The 12795-nt window shown below is 46.9% G+C and overlaps 1 protein-coding gene across 3 annotated transcripts in view; it reads right to left on the bottom strand.

The window, feature by feature from the left end:
- Positions 1-12795, bottom strand: part of CCDC33 (coiled-coil domain containing 33) — a 186939-nt gene that overhangs the window by 11627 nt on the left and 162517 nt on the right. For all 3 annotated transcript variants that reach the window (XM_079991516.1, XM_079991514.1, XM_079991515.1), the window contains 2 exons: positions 10198-10262; positions 8780-8807 (listed from right to left, as the gene is read on the bottom strand). In XM_079991516.1, the coding sequence (XP_079847642.1) occupies positions 8780-8807; positions 10198-10262 (93 nt within the window). The remainder of the gene's footprint in view (positions 1-8779; positions 8808-10197; positions 10263-12795) is intronic.

The raw sequence follows: 12795 nt of genomic DNA, 5'->3' as shown, positions 1-12795 counted from the left end.
TTTTTGCTTGGAATAATGGGGGAAGAAATACCAAAGAATGTAAAGAGACTATTTATGTACACTACCATGGTGGCTAGATTGTTATTTGCCCCAAAGTGGAAAGAAGATGGCGTACTAACGAAGGAAGAATGGACAAACAAGATGATAGACTATGCCAAAATGGCAAAAGATCAGGCATCAAGATGAGAAGAAATTCAAGCAAGATTGGATAAAATTGATAGATTATGTTAAAGAACACTGTAAATATGTTAAAACATTAGCAAGATTGGTGTAGCATTTATGAGATAATTGGAAATCTTAGATAAAAAAATTGAAAAGTAATTATATGCAAGGGTAAGAAATGTATTTTTTTTTTTGGAAACTGGGGGTGGGGAGAGTCAGACAAGATGAATTTGGTGTTAAGATGAATGGGGAAATGTTGTTATTTTAGCCACTAGCCACAGCTGGAGGCAGGAGTGCTTCTGAATAGTAGCTGCTGGAAACTATGGGGCTCTTGTGCTCAGGTTCTGCTTGCAAGTTTCCAAGAAGTCATCTGTGTGACTACTGTGACAGCAGGTGCTGGACTAGATGGGCCATTGGCCTGATTCAAAAGGCTCTTCTTATGTCCCTATGGAATAACTGTTGTTGTTTAGTCGTTTAGTCATGTCCAACTCTTCGTGACCCGATGGACCAGAGCACGCCAGGCACTCCTGTCTTCCACTGCCTCCCTCAGTTTGGTCAAACTCATGTTGGTAGCTTTGAGAACACTGTCCAACCATCTCGTCCTCTGTTGTCCCCTTCTCCTTGTGCCCTCCATCTTTCCCAACATCAGGGTCTTTTCCAGGGAGTCTTCTCTTCTCATGAGGTGGCCAAAGTATTGGAGCCTCAGCTTCAAGATCTGTCCTTCCAGTGAGCACTCAGGGCTGATTTCATTCAGAATGGAGAGGTTTGATCTTCTTACAGTCCATGGGACTCTCAAGAGTCTCCTCCAGCACCATAATTCAAAAGCATCAATTCTTCGGCGATCAGCCTTCTTTATGGTCCAGCTCTCACTTCCATACATCACTACTGGGAAAACCATAGCTTTAACTATACAGACCTTTGTTGGCACGGTGATGTCTCTGCTGGGATTATGGATGTTTATTTAAACATTTTGATGAAATGGTTTTTCATCATGTCTTTTCATTGTTCGAGTCATGAGGAGGATCCATCTGTAGTAGCTCTTGTCATCAGTGGCTGACATGTGTTGATTTCAGCCTGGGTCTGATTTCTGAAACTTGTGGTTGGTTAGACAAATTCATGGAGGATCAAGCCATCAGTGGCTGCTGGTCAGAGTGACAACTTATTGTCTCCAGTATGGGAGGTGGTGTGGGACGCGGGTGGCGCTGTGGTCTAAACCACTGAGCCTAGGGCTTGCCGATCGGAAGGTTGGCAGTTCGAATCCCCATGACGGGGTGAGCTCCCGTTGCTCTGTCCCAGCTCCTGCCAACCTAGCAGTTCGAAAGCACATTGAAGTGCAAGTAGATAAATAGGTACCGCTCTGGCGGGAAGGTAAACGGCATTTCCGTGTGCTGCTCTAGTTTCACCAGAAGCGGCTTAGTCATGCTGGCCACATGACCCAGAAAAACTGTCTGTGGAGTGGACAAATGCCACAACCCCAGAGTCGTTCATGACTGGACTTAACTGGTAGGGGTCTCTTTACCTTTTTATGGTGTTATACGTTGGTATGTCAGGATGTGGGTGGCGCTGTGGTCTAAACCACCGAGCCTCTTGGGCTGGACGATTGGAAAGTCAGCAGTTCGAATCCCTGTGACGGGGTGAGCTCTTGTTGCTCTGTCCCTGCTCCTGCCAACCTAGCAGTTCAAAAGCACGCCAGTGAAGTAGATAAATAGGTACTGCTCTGGCGGGAAGGTAAACGGCGTTTCTGTGTTCTCTGGTTTCCATCACGGTCTCCCATTGCACCAGAAGCAGTTTAGTCATGCTGGCCACATCACCCAGAAAGCTATCTGTGGACAAACGCTGGCTCCCTCGGCCTGAAAGCGAGATGAGCGCCGCAACCCCAGAGTCGTCTGTGACTGGACTTAACTGTCAGGGGTCCTTTACCTTTACCTTTGTGGGAGGTGGCATGCCTCTGAATGGCATTTGCTAGTAATCACAAGACTGGGGAGCACAGCTGTTGCACGGCCTGCTTGTGGGGTTCGCAGAGGCATCCAGCTGGCCACTATGAGAACAAGGCAAGCATTTGGCCTGATCTAGCTGTAGGGCTCGTCCTATGTTTTCATGAGGTAAGCAATCAAAAAAGGATTCTCCTCCCCAACCCCCTCTAACCTTGGCCAGATTGCACACGCCAACTTCCTCCCGTGTCAACAGCTGTTTTGGTTCAGCGAGATCCTGCCCCGCAGTACGAGAGTGACCTTGCCTGCTTGTTCCAAGCCACACTGCTCTCCCTCTTCCCTCCCTCCCGCTTGTCTCTCAGCAAAAAGGCAAGTAGTTTGCACACGAAAAGGTCAGCAGAATTGCAGCAGAGGGACCTTGTCCTCCCGCCCACACAGCACAAGATGCTTTCCCAATCACCTGCAGCTTTTCTCCGAATGAAGATAGCGACCCATCCGGCTATAGAAAGCATGTAGGCACAAAAGCAGATATGAGAGAGGCAAAGTGCAAGCTTTGTGTTCTTACACGTATCCCAAATGTTGGTGCCGGAAATGTAGATCCTCCTGGAAGCATTTTTGCTAGGGATAACAGGGGATGAATTAAAAAAGGAAGACAACAAACTATTCATGTACGCAACGACTGCTGCTAGAATGGCTCAGAAATGGAAATCCCAAGAAATCCCAACTTTAATGGAGTGGCAGACAAAAATGTCTGAATACGTAGAACTGGCGAAATTGACTTAGAAGATTCGGAACCAAAAAGAAGCAAAGTTTGAAAAGGATTGGAGTAAATTTGTTGAATATATACGGAGTAATTGTAAGACTTTAAAAACTGTAGCAGGATTAATCTAAATCTTGTGATGTGGATGGAGTGTAAATAAGAAACTGTAAGAAAAGATTTGAGACATGAAAACCGTTGAAGGGATGGAAGGAAGTTCGGGTGCAATATGGCGCAGGGTAAATAAGAAGACATACAATTTTTTTAATGTAAGAGTATTTGTTTCATTGGTTGTTGTTACAAAAAAGCAATAAAAAGTATTGCGGGGGAGGGATCCTCCTGGATTAGAATAAATTCCAAATTGGCTCTAAATAGGGACGGGCAAGTCTGTCAATGCTCTAATTTTTCCAACCTTAAGTTCAGTTCTCCACATCACTTGCCAAACTCATCAGCAAATTTCTGCTAATACGCACATGTTTTTATGCAATTTTGCCATATACACACATTTAAGCAAATCATTTTTTTTCCTAACATGAAACATTTTTGAAGGTTTTCCCATGCTAACACATGCATTTTTAAGGCACACCTCACTTTAGTATATGCACTTTGGAACACACTTTGGCTGGAGAACTGCATTGCAAAATTGGGGAAGTGTGAATGTTGAAGAATGGATGTGTTTTGATTCACATATTGTTTTGGAAAGTGTGAAGAGGAGGAGGAGGAGGAGGAGGAGGAGGAGGAGGAGGAGGAGGAGGAGGAGGAAGAAGAAGAAGAAGAAGAAGAAGAAGAAGAAGAAGAAGAAGAAGACAAAGACGAAGAAGAAGAATTTAATTGCACTTATTTGCTGCTTTTCTTTTATAAAAAGTGACCCAAAGCAACGTACAAAATAGCACAAAGATTAAAACCAGCATGAAGCAAAAATAAAAACCTAAAACCACATTCATTCCTATCAAAGGCAGGTCTAACACATTCTGGCCAGTGAAAGAGAGCACAAATAGCTAAACCCCTCAAAATTAAGGGCCAAAAGTCTGGGTAAAGAGAAGCGTTTTCCATGCTGCCTAAAAGGAGATAGTGAAGGTACATGCCTCTCTGGGGAAAGCATCTCACAAGTGGGGGGCCAGCACTGAAAAGGCCCATTCTCATGTCTCCCTTCTCTGCACTTGCCTTGGAGGGAGCACACAGACAAGGGCCTCAGATGCCAAATTCAGGGTCCAGGCTAGTTCATGTGGGGAGAGGCAGTCCTTGAAGTACCAGAGTCCTGAGCTACAGTGGTGCCCCGCAAGACGAATGCCTCGCAAGACGAAAAACTCGCTAGACGAAAGGGTTTTGCATTTTTCGAGGTGCTTCGCAAGACGATTTTCCCTATGGTCTTGCTTCGCAAGACGAAAACGTCTTGCGGGTTTGCTTCCTTTTTCTTAAAGCTGTTAATACCGGGGGAATCCGCGCTCCGCAAGACGAAAAAATCGCAAGACGAAGCAACTCGCAGAACGAATTAATTTCGTCTTGCGAGGCACCACTGTATGTGAGGCCTTATGGATCAAAACCAGCCCTTTGAACTGAGCTGAGCTGTACCAGAATTGCTTTAACATGCTCGGACTGCCCTGCCCTGGTCAGCACTCTGGCTACAGAATTCTGCACCAGCTGTGGTCTCTGACCTGTTTTCAAAGGCAGCCCTATGCCCAGTGCATTGCAGTAATTGATCCTGGCAGTCATCAGAGCACAGACAACCGGAGTTAGGTGACCCCTGTCCAAATAGGGGCGCAGCTGGGCCACCAGTCAAAGTTAAGGCAATCTGTGCCACCGAGGCTACCTGAGCCTCAAGTGACAGGAGTGGACCCAGAAGTCCCCCCAAAACGACTAATTAGGCTGCTTTCCCTTGAAATGCAAATCATTTTCCCATGCTTCACACTAAATAGCATCCAAATTTCCTGCCAGGCAAATGCTTGGGGCAGATCAAGCAGATCACAGCAAATAGGAGGCAGTAATCCAAATGTGAGGAACGCAGGTGGCGCTGTGGGTAAAAGCCTCAGCGCCTAGGGCTTGCTGATCGAAAGGTCGGCGGTTCGAATCCCCGCGGCGGGGTGCGCTCCTGCTGCTCGGTCCCAGCGCCTGCCAACCTAGCAGTTCGAAAGCACCTCCGGGTGCAAGTAGATAAATAGGGACCGCTTACCAGCGGGAAGGTAAACGGCGTTTCCGTGTGCGGCTCTGGCTCGCCAGATGCAGCTTTGTCACGCTGGCCACGTGACCCGGAAGTGTCTCCGGACAGCGCTGGCCCCCGGCCTCTTGAGTGAGATGGGCGCACAACCCCAGAGTCTGTCAAGACTGGCCCGTACGGGCAGGGGTACCTTTACCTTTTACCTAATCCAAATGTGAGCAGCAGTTTCCCTTGGCAGTGGGGGTGAGAGGGCACTTGGGGACGGGGATGGCCATGACAGAGTTGCCTCCATGCCAAACTGCTGACCTCACAGGCACCTGGCCTTGCCCCAGTTTTCAATGGGATGCCAAGAGATAAGCTTGGTTTGTTTGTTTGCAGAACAGGGAGATTGACTGCCTGGAATTCTGGAGAGGGGGAGAATGCCTGCCCTTCTGACGGGTGACGAGGAAGCCTGCTGGAGATCACTGTATACGGCAGTATCCTGATATGACTCACAGCCCAGGCATCAGAACTGAAGGCCTCAGCCCCCCCCCCCCGGCAGGGGAATGGATGGGTGCCCAGTAGGGTGCTTGCTTAAAAGGTAAAGGTACCCCTAACTATTAGGTGGGACGTGGGTGGTGCTGTGGGTTAATTCACAGAGCCTAGGACTTGCCGATCAGAAGGTTGGCGGTTTGAATCCCCGCGACAGGGTGAGCTCCCGTTGCTTGGTCCCTGCTCCTGCCAACCTAGCAGTTCAAAAGCACTTTAAAGTGCAAGTAGATAAATAGGTACCACTCCAGCGGGAAGGTAAACGACGCTTCCTTGCGCTGCTCTGGTTCGCCAGAAGTGGCTTAGTCATGCTGGCCACATGACCCGGAAGCTGTACGCTGGCTCCCTTGGCCAATAAAGCGAGATGAGCACCGCAACCCCAGAGTTGGCCATGACTGGACCTAATGGTCAGGGGTCCCTTTACCTTTTAACCATTAGGTCCAGTCATGGACGACTCTGGGGTCGCGGTGCTCATCTACAGGCCGAAGGAGCTGGCGTTTGTCCACAGACAGCTTCCGGGTCATGTGGCCAGCATGACTAAGCTGCTTCTGGCAAACCAGAGCAGTGCACAGAAACACTGTTTACCTTCCCGCCGGAGCGGTACCTATTTATCTGCTTGCACTGTTGTGCTTTTGAACTGCTAGGTTGGCAGGAGCTGGGACTGAACAATGGGAGCTCAGCCCGTAGTGGGGATTCGAACCGCCAACCTTCTGATCGGCAAACCCTACGCTCTGTGGTTTAGACCACAGCGCCACCCATGTCCCTAGTGTGCTTGCTTTCAGGCTGCCAAACAGAGAGGAAAGAGACGTAGGAAGAGCCTGCAGGATCAGGCCAGTGACCCATCTAGTCCAGCACCCTGTTCTCACAGTGGCCAACCAGATGCCTGTGGCAGACCCATAAGGAGGATCTGAGCACAAGAGCCTTCTCACTCCCTGTTGTTTCCAGAAGCATTTAGTGCCTCCAACTGTAGAGGCAGAGCGGAGCCATCAGTGCTAGTGGCCTTCAAAATTTCCTCCTCCATGAAATGGCACCTCTTCAGATAATGCAGAGCTCCTTTATAATTCCCAGCACCCTTAACAAACTACAGTTTCCAGGATTCCTGGAAGGGGAGCCATGTGCTCTAAATGTATGGTGTGCTTTAAATACGTTTTTTAAAAATGCATTGTTTTACAAGTTTGGTGTTTACTGCCCCCTTTGGGAGAAAAAGCGGGATAGAAATTTAATACCAACCGTAATACCCAGGGGACGCAGGTGGCGCTGTGGGTTAAAGCCTCAGCGCCTAGGACTTGCCGATTGAAAGGTCGGCGGTTCGAATCCCTGCGGCGGGGTGCGCTCCCGCTGCTCGGTCCCAGCGCCTGCCAACCTAGCAGTTCGAAAGCACCTCCGGGTGCAAGTAGATAAATAGGGACCGCTTACCAGCGGGAAGGTAAACGGCGTTTCTGTGTGCGGCTCTGGCTCGCCAGAGCAGCGATGTCACGCTGGCCACGTGACCCGGAAGTGTCTCCGGACAGCGCTGGCCCCTGGCCTCTTAAGTGAGATGGGCGCACAACCCCAGAGTCTGTCAAGACTGGCCCGTACGGGCAGGGGTACCTTTACCTTTTAATACCCATCAGTCCCTGACAGTATGGTCAAAGGACAGTGAGTTGCAGTATGGGAAAGGCTTATTTATTAGCTGGCTAGGGCGTTTCTGCAAATCTACTTCTTTGCTGCAGAGGGCAGCATCTTTCTTTTAATAGATTTGTTTTAAAAAGCTTCCAATAGCTTCATGTTCTCCCAAAGATTTCCATAGGGACATCGCAACACAACACAGCACAACTCAACTCAGCACAATCTTCCCTGTATTCTTTTCAGCGCCTGCTAATGACATTCTTGTTTAGACAAACCTACCCAGATGCTTAGAAAGTTGATGTGAATTTCAACCTGTTTTAGCATTTAAACTAGGGGTAGATTTTCAACTGTTGTTGTATTTCCCCCCTTGGTTTTATTGTTTTATCTTTCCGTAAACCCCTCTTGGGGCTGGGGGTGGATGGGAACACACTGCCTTTGCTTGTAGGTAGTGCCAAGATGGAGCTATCTTCAAATATCTGAAGGGCTGCCACGTGGAGGGTGGGGCCGGCTTGTTTTCTGCTACTCTGTGGGGAGGATCCAAACCGATGGATTCAAATGATAAGAAAGGAGATTCTAGCTAAACATCAGGAAGAACTTTCTGGTGGTAGAGCCATTTAACAGTAGAATGGACTCCCTCAAAAGGTGGTAGACTCTCCTTCCTAGGAGGTTTTTAAGCAGAGTTTGGATGGCCATCTGCCAGGGATACTTTAGCTGAGGTTCCTGCATTGCAAGGGGTTAAGACTAGATGACCCGCCGGGTTCCTACCCCCTCTACAATTCTATGATTCTAGAAAGTGCCATAACTCTGTCCAAATGTTATCCTATTTATCCAAACAGAGTCTGTGCCTGTAAGCAGTCTGTTCATAGGTTGTGAGTGATGTCATTGATTAAAGGGTAATAATAATAATAATAATAATAATAATAATAATAATAATTTATTTATACCCCACCCATCTGGCTGGGTTCCCCCAGCTACGCTGGGCAGCCTCCAACAAAATATTTAAAAAACAATAAAACATCAGCCATTAAAAAACTTCCCTAAACAGGGCTGCCTTCAGATGTCTTCTAAAAGTCAGATACAGTGGTACCTCGGGTGACATACGCTTCAGGTTACAGACTCCGCTAACACAGAAATAGTTGCTTCAGGATGAGAACAGAAATCGTGCTCTGGTGGCGCGGCAGCAGCAGGAGGCCCCATTAGCTAAAGTGGTGCTTCAGGTTAAGAACAGTTTCAGGTTAAGAATGGACCTCCGGAACGAATTAAGTACTTAACCCGAGGTACCACTGTAGTTGTTTATTTCCTTGACATCTGATGGGAGGGCGTTCCACAGGGTGGGTGTCACTACCCAATTGGTCTGACGTCAGTACACCTGTTTCCACCCAACTTTTCCATATTACCATCTTTTTTGCAATTCCTAGCATGCGGTTCCCCCACAAAGTAAGGTTAGCATGTGAAAATGGGTCAAATTTGTTTTTATTGTTGAACCTAATGGGCCCCATCTGGCAAAATGGGTCATTTGTTACAAAACAGATACACACCTGCTGCTTCACCTCAGCCCTCTGCATTCATTTACGGCACCTTCCCAACCCCACCCTTCCTACAAGCATAAAATGAACAGGAATCCTTTAGATCTCTTACCGGATCTGGGACCTCCTCGACGATGGGCCTGCCAAAGGCAGAACAAGGTATAAGTCAGTGCTGGGAATATCTTCCTTGGGCCTTCCAATTGAAGGGCATCATTTGTATGGAGGGAACTCTGTGACAGAGGCAGGCGGATTGTGGCCTTCCACGCACGCACAGGCTAAGGAATTATCTGACTCCAGAACCCTGACATTTGGACCAGGAATGTGCATTTTGCAATGAAAAACATACCGGGGGGCTAACACCTGTTCTTGGGGTGGGGCACTCAGCAAGGAATCAGCCAATCTGGATGGGAAGAACATTCTAGATCAGGGCCCTGAGGCTTCCCCTCCTGCTTCAGAAATAAAACAACCAACTAAAGTCGTCTTCTTCTTCCTCCTCTTCTTCTTTTAAAGTGTGCTTATCAAACAGTTTGGCCCACAACTCTCAGTTGTGTCTGTTACAAAGACATGACCCAGCTAGAGATGGTCAAATACAAACGACTCTCCATTTACACAGGGGTTACATTCTGAACCCCCGTGCACACCAGTGAAATGGGGAGTCACTTGTATCAGCTCAGCTTTGCTGGTCCACAGAGCCGCATGAGCCGGAGGGACAGCATGGCTTGCTCAGCTGATGTGCAGGAAAGCAGCCGCAGCTGCGCTTCCCAGCATGTCAGCTGTTAGATGGGAAGGCCTCCTGCTTGCGAGGAAACCCCTCCCCAGAGCCTGAAGAGGATGCCCTGGGCTCTGGGGAAGGTCACCTCGTGAGCCAGGAGTGCTCCCCATTTCCGGGATCCACTTCCGGTTTCCCTGTAGCACACATGTGTACAGTCACGTGGAAATAGAGTGCACGCCAATGGGGAGTTGCCTGTATGTCATTTTTTGTTTCTGTCAGTTTCTCATTTCCCTGCCTTTCCACACCAGTTTGCATTAAAAAAAGAGGTCCTCATCAAAATGCATCAACATTTTAGTGCAAATTTATCCTAATTTTTGCAAAACCATTTTTACTGATATAATGCATTTTTGTATGTCATTTCACTAATTTATGCATTTAAATCATAGCTGTCAACTTCAGATTTGAAAATAAGGAATCAGCAGCCTCAACTGTCCCAGGGACAGTCTACTACAGTCTACGGGATATCTAACAATCCGAGATAGCAGCGGGAAATGGAGCTGGAACAAGGGAATTTCCTGCAAAAAAGGGCAGGTTGACAGCTATGATTTAAATTCTCAATTTGCCCCTGCATATGCGTTTTTGTACACATTACTGGTCTGGGAAATTGCACTGGTACAGGTTTTGAATGTTGGCTCTGCTTTGGTTCTCCGATTCTTTGTGTGACTTGAGTGAGTTTGCCTTTAAATGGAGATGGATTGGATTGCCCCTCCCCCTTTCCCTAGAGGTTGCCCTCCTGTCAATTCATCGGCCCACCCTACCTGGGACGCTTCTCTGGGAGAATCTCCATCACAGCATCGTGGGGTGGCAACTCATCTGGGTTTATCTGCGAGACAAAAGACAGTCACTAAAGAAAACCATCAGGTAAAGTCTGCTGTCACCCACACCCCTGACCCTCATTACTCAGAACACAGTGGAGGCCCAAAGTGGCAGCTGTCAGTGTCGTGCCTTGCTACATTCCACACCCCTCCCCAGCAGTTGTGCTTTGTTTGTTTGTTTGTATCTGTATACCTCTATATCATTAAAAAAAGTCAAACTGCTTTACAGCAACAAAAACATACAATACAGTGGTACCTCGGGTTACAGACGCTTTAGGTTATAGACTCTTCAGGTTACAGACTCCGCTAACCCAGAAATAGTACCTCGGGTTAAGAACTTTGTGTTAAGTTGTGGGTGAACATATCAGACGACACAGCGATTCTTCAAACAGCTCTGGTTTATTCACAGAACAGAACTGAACTGAAGGGTTCAGCCAGCCTGCTTATATAGAGCTCCACTACAACGCAACTGTAACACTTTCTTTAACTATCCAATCCCTGAACGTCACTTTCAATCCCTTATTTGCATATGTGGATCTGAGTGAAAACTATCTACAGTATCCCCCTGCTGGCCCAGGGTGAGAACTTCAGTACATAACACTTTGCTTCAGGATGAGAACAGAAATCGTGCTCCGGCGGCACGGCGGCAGCGGGAGGCCCCATTAGCTAAAGTGGTGCTTCAGGTTAAGAACAGTTTCAGGTTAAGAACGGACCTTCGGAACGAATTAAGTTCTTAACCCAAGGTACCACTGTAATACCATAAAAAGCCATATAGAAAGTTCAAAACAAATATCAGTTAACTACAGCAGAAAGTCCTAGTCTTAATTGCCTGCTCAGGCCTGTTTTCATCAAGCGTTTAAAAGTTGGCACAGAAGGCTGAATCTCTAGGGCAGTGGTCAGCAACCTTTTTTCAGCTGTGGGCTGGTCCACTGTCCCTCAGACCATGTGGTGGGCCAGACTATATTTTGAAAAAAAAATGTATGAACGAATTCCTATGTTCCACAAATAACCCAGAGATGCATTTTTAATAAAAGCACACAGTCTACTCATGTAAAAACACGCTGATTCCCAGACCGTCCGCGGGCTGGATTTAGAAGGCGATTGGGCCGCATCCGGCCCCCGGGCCTTAGGTTGCCTACCCCTGCTCTAGTGGCAGACAGTTCCACAGGACCGGGCCAATGACACTAAAGGCTCTATTGCTCATTGTTGTCAAACACGCCTCACGACGGACGCCTCCTGCAAGTGATCTGAGTGATCAAGCTGGGGGTATAAGGGTTTAGGCAGTCCCTGAGGTATCCTGGACCTAAGTTGTTAAGGGCTTTGTAAATTAATACAAGGACCCTGAACCTGGCTTGGTAGCTGGTGGCTGGCAGTTTTGCAGCACTTTGGTATGGCTGTGTGCTGATGGCAGTTGGCAGATGGCTGCCACTCCATCACCAGAATCTCAGGGAATTGTTGTGCTTTCCTCCCACTTTTCCTCCGAGGAATTTGAGGCAGCTTGTATGGTTCTTTCCCCTCCCTCCTGCTCCCTCAACAGCCCTGTGAGGTAGATAAAACAGAAGGATTGTGACTGCTGCAAGGTCACCCATGCCCCTTCTGCAGGATCCTACCACTTTATGAACAGGCATGGCTGAGAACTGTAGTTTGAGGGTGCTGAGGGTTGTTTCCTGATTCCCTTCACAGAACTACAGTTCTCAAAGTGGTTTTGCAGTACAATAAATCGCTCTTCACAGGGAAGCTGCATGAGGCGGGTGGCGTGCAAGGGCAAATCCTTGCACCAACAGAGCCAGAGACTTAAGTGCCACTTTGGATACAAGCAAATAGTAATAACAATAATTAATAATGTCATTTCAACCCAGCCCTCGTAGAATTTATTTGTCCTTTCTATGCTCTGCTTATCCATCCATTTATCAATCCATCATCCATCATTAGAAAGACACTTGATCATTTAGTTACTTTGGAACTCCCTGCCTATTGATATCAAACAGGCGTCTTTGCTGTGCTCGTTTTGGTACCTGCTAAAAACATCCTTGTTTAGACCAGCCCATCCAGATGCTGAGAAAGTTGATGTGAATGAATTTTAATCTGTTTTAATATTTAACTTTTCTATGTTTAAAAGAATTGTGTCAATTTTTTCTTGTTTTCTTGTTTTTGTAAACCGTTTCGATGGTTTTTTAAAAAACCAATCAAATAGTATATAAATAAATATAAATATAAATATAAATATAAATATAAATATAAATATAAATATAAATATAAATATAAATATAAATAAATAGAATGTAAATAAATATTATTAAATAAACAAACAAACAATACTCAGTGTCATGCTAAATTAAAGCAAATCCCCTTTGCTGTTACTGCAAATACAGCCCCTACAGGGAAGGGCATGTAACACTAATTCACACTAAATGAATGTGAAGGTAGACAGCGACAGACTTGCAGGGTAGAACAGGCTCTCACTATATATGACAAATCAGAGGGAAGCAACTACAGAGCTCAGCCGGATTTCCTCTCATGGAAGTACATAGGATTGCAGCA

The sequence above is a fragment of the Podarcis cretensis genome (assembly GCF_951804945.1).
Source record: "Podarcis cretensis genome assembly, chromosome: 9".
Classification (NCBI taxonomy): Eukaryota; Metazoa; Chordata; class Lepidosauria; order Squamata; family Lacertidae; genus Podarcis; species Podarcis cretensis.
This window is presented reverse-complemented; position numbering and strand designations above follow the sequence as displayed.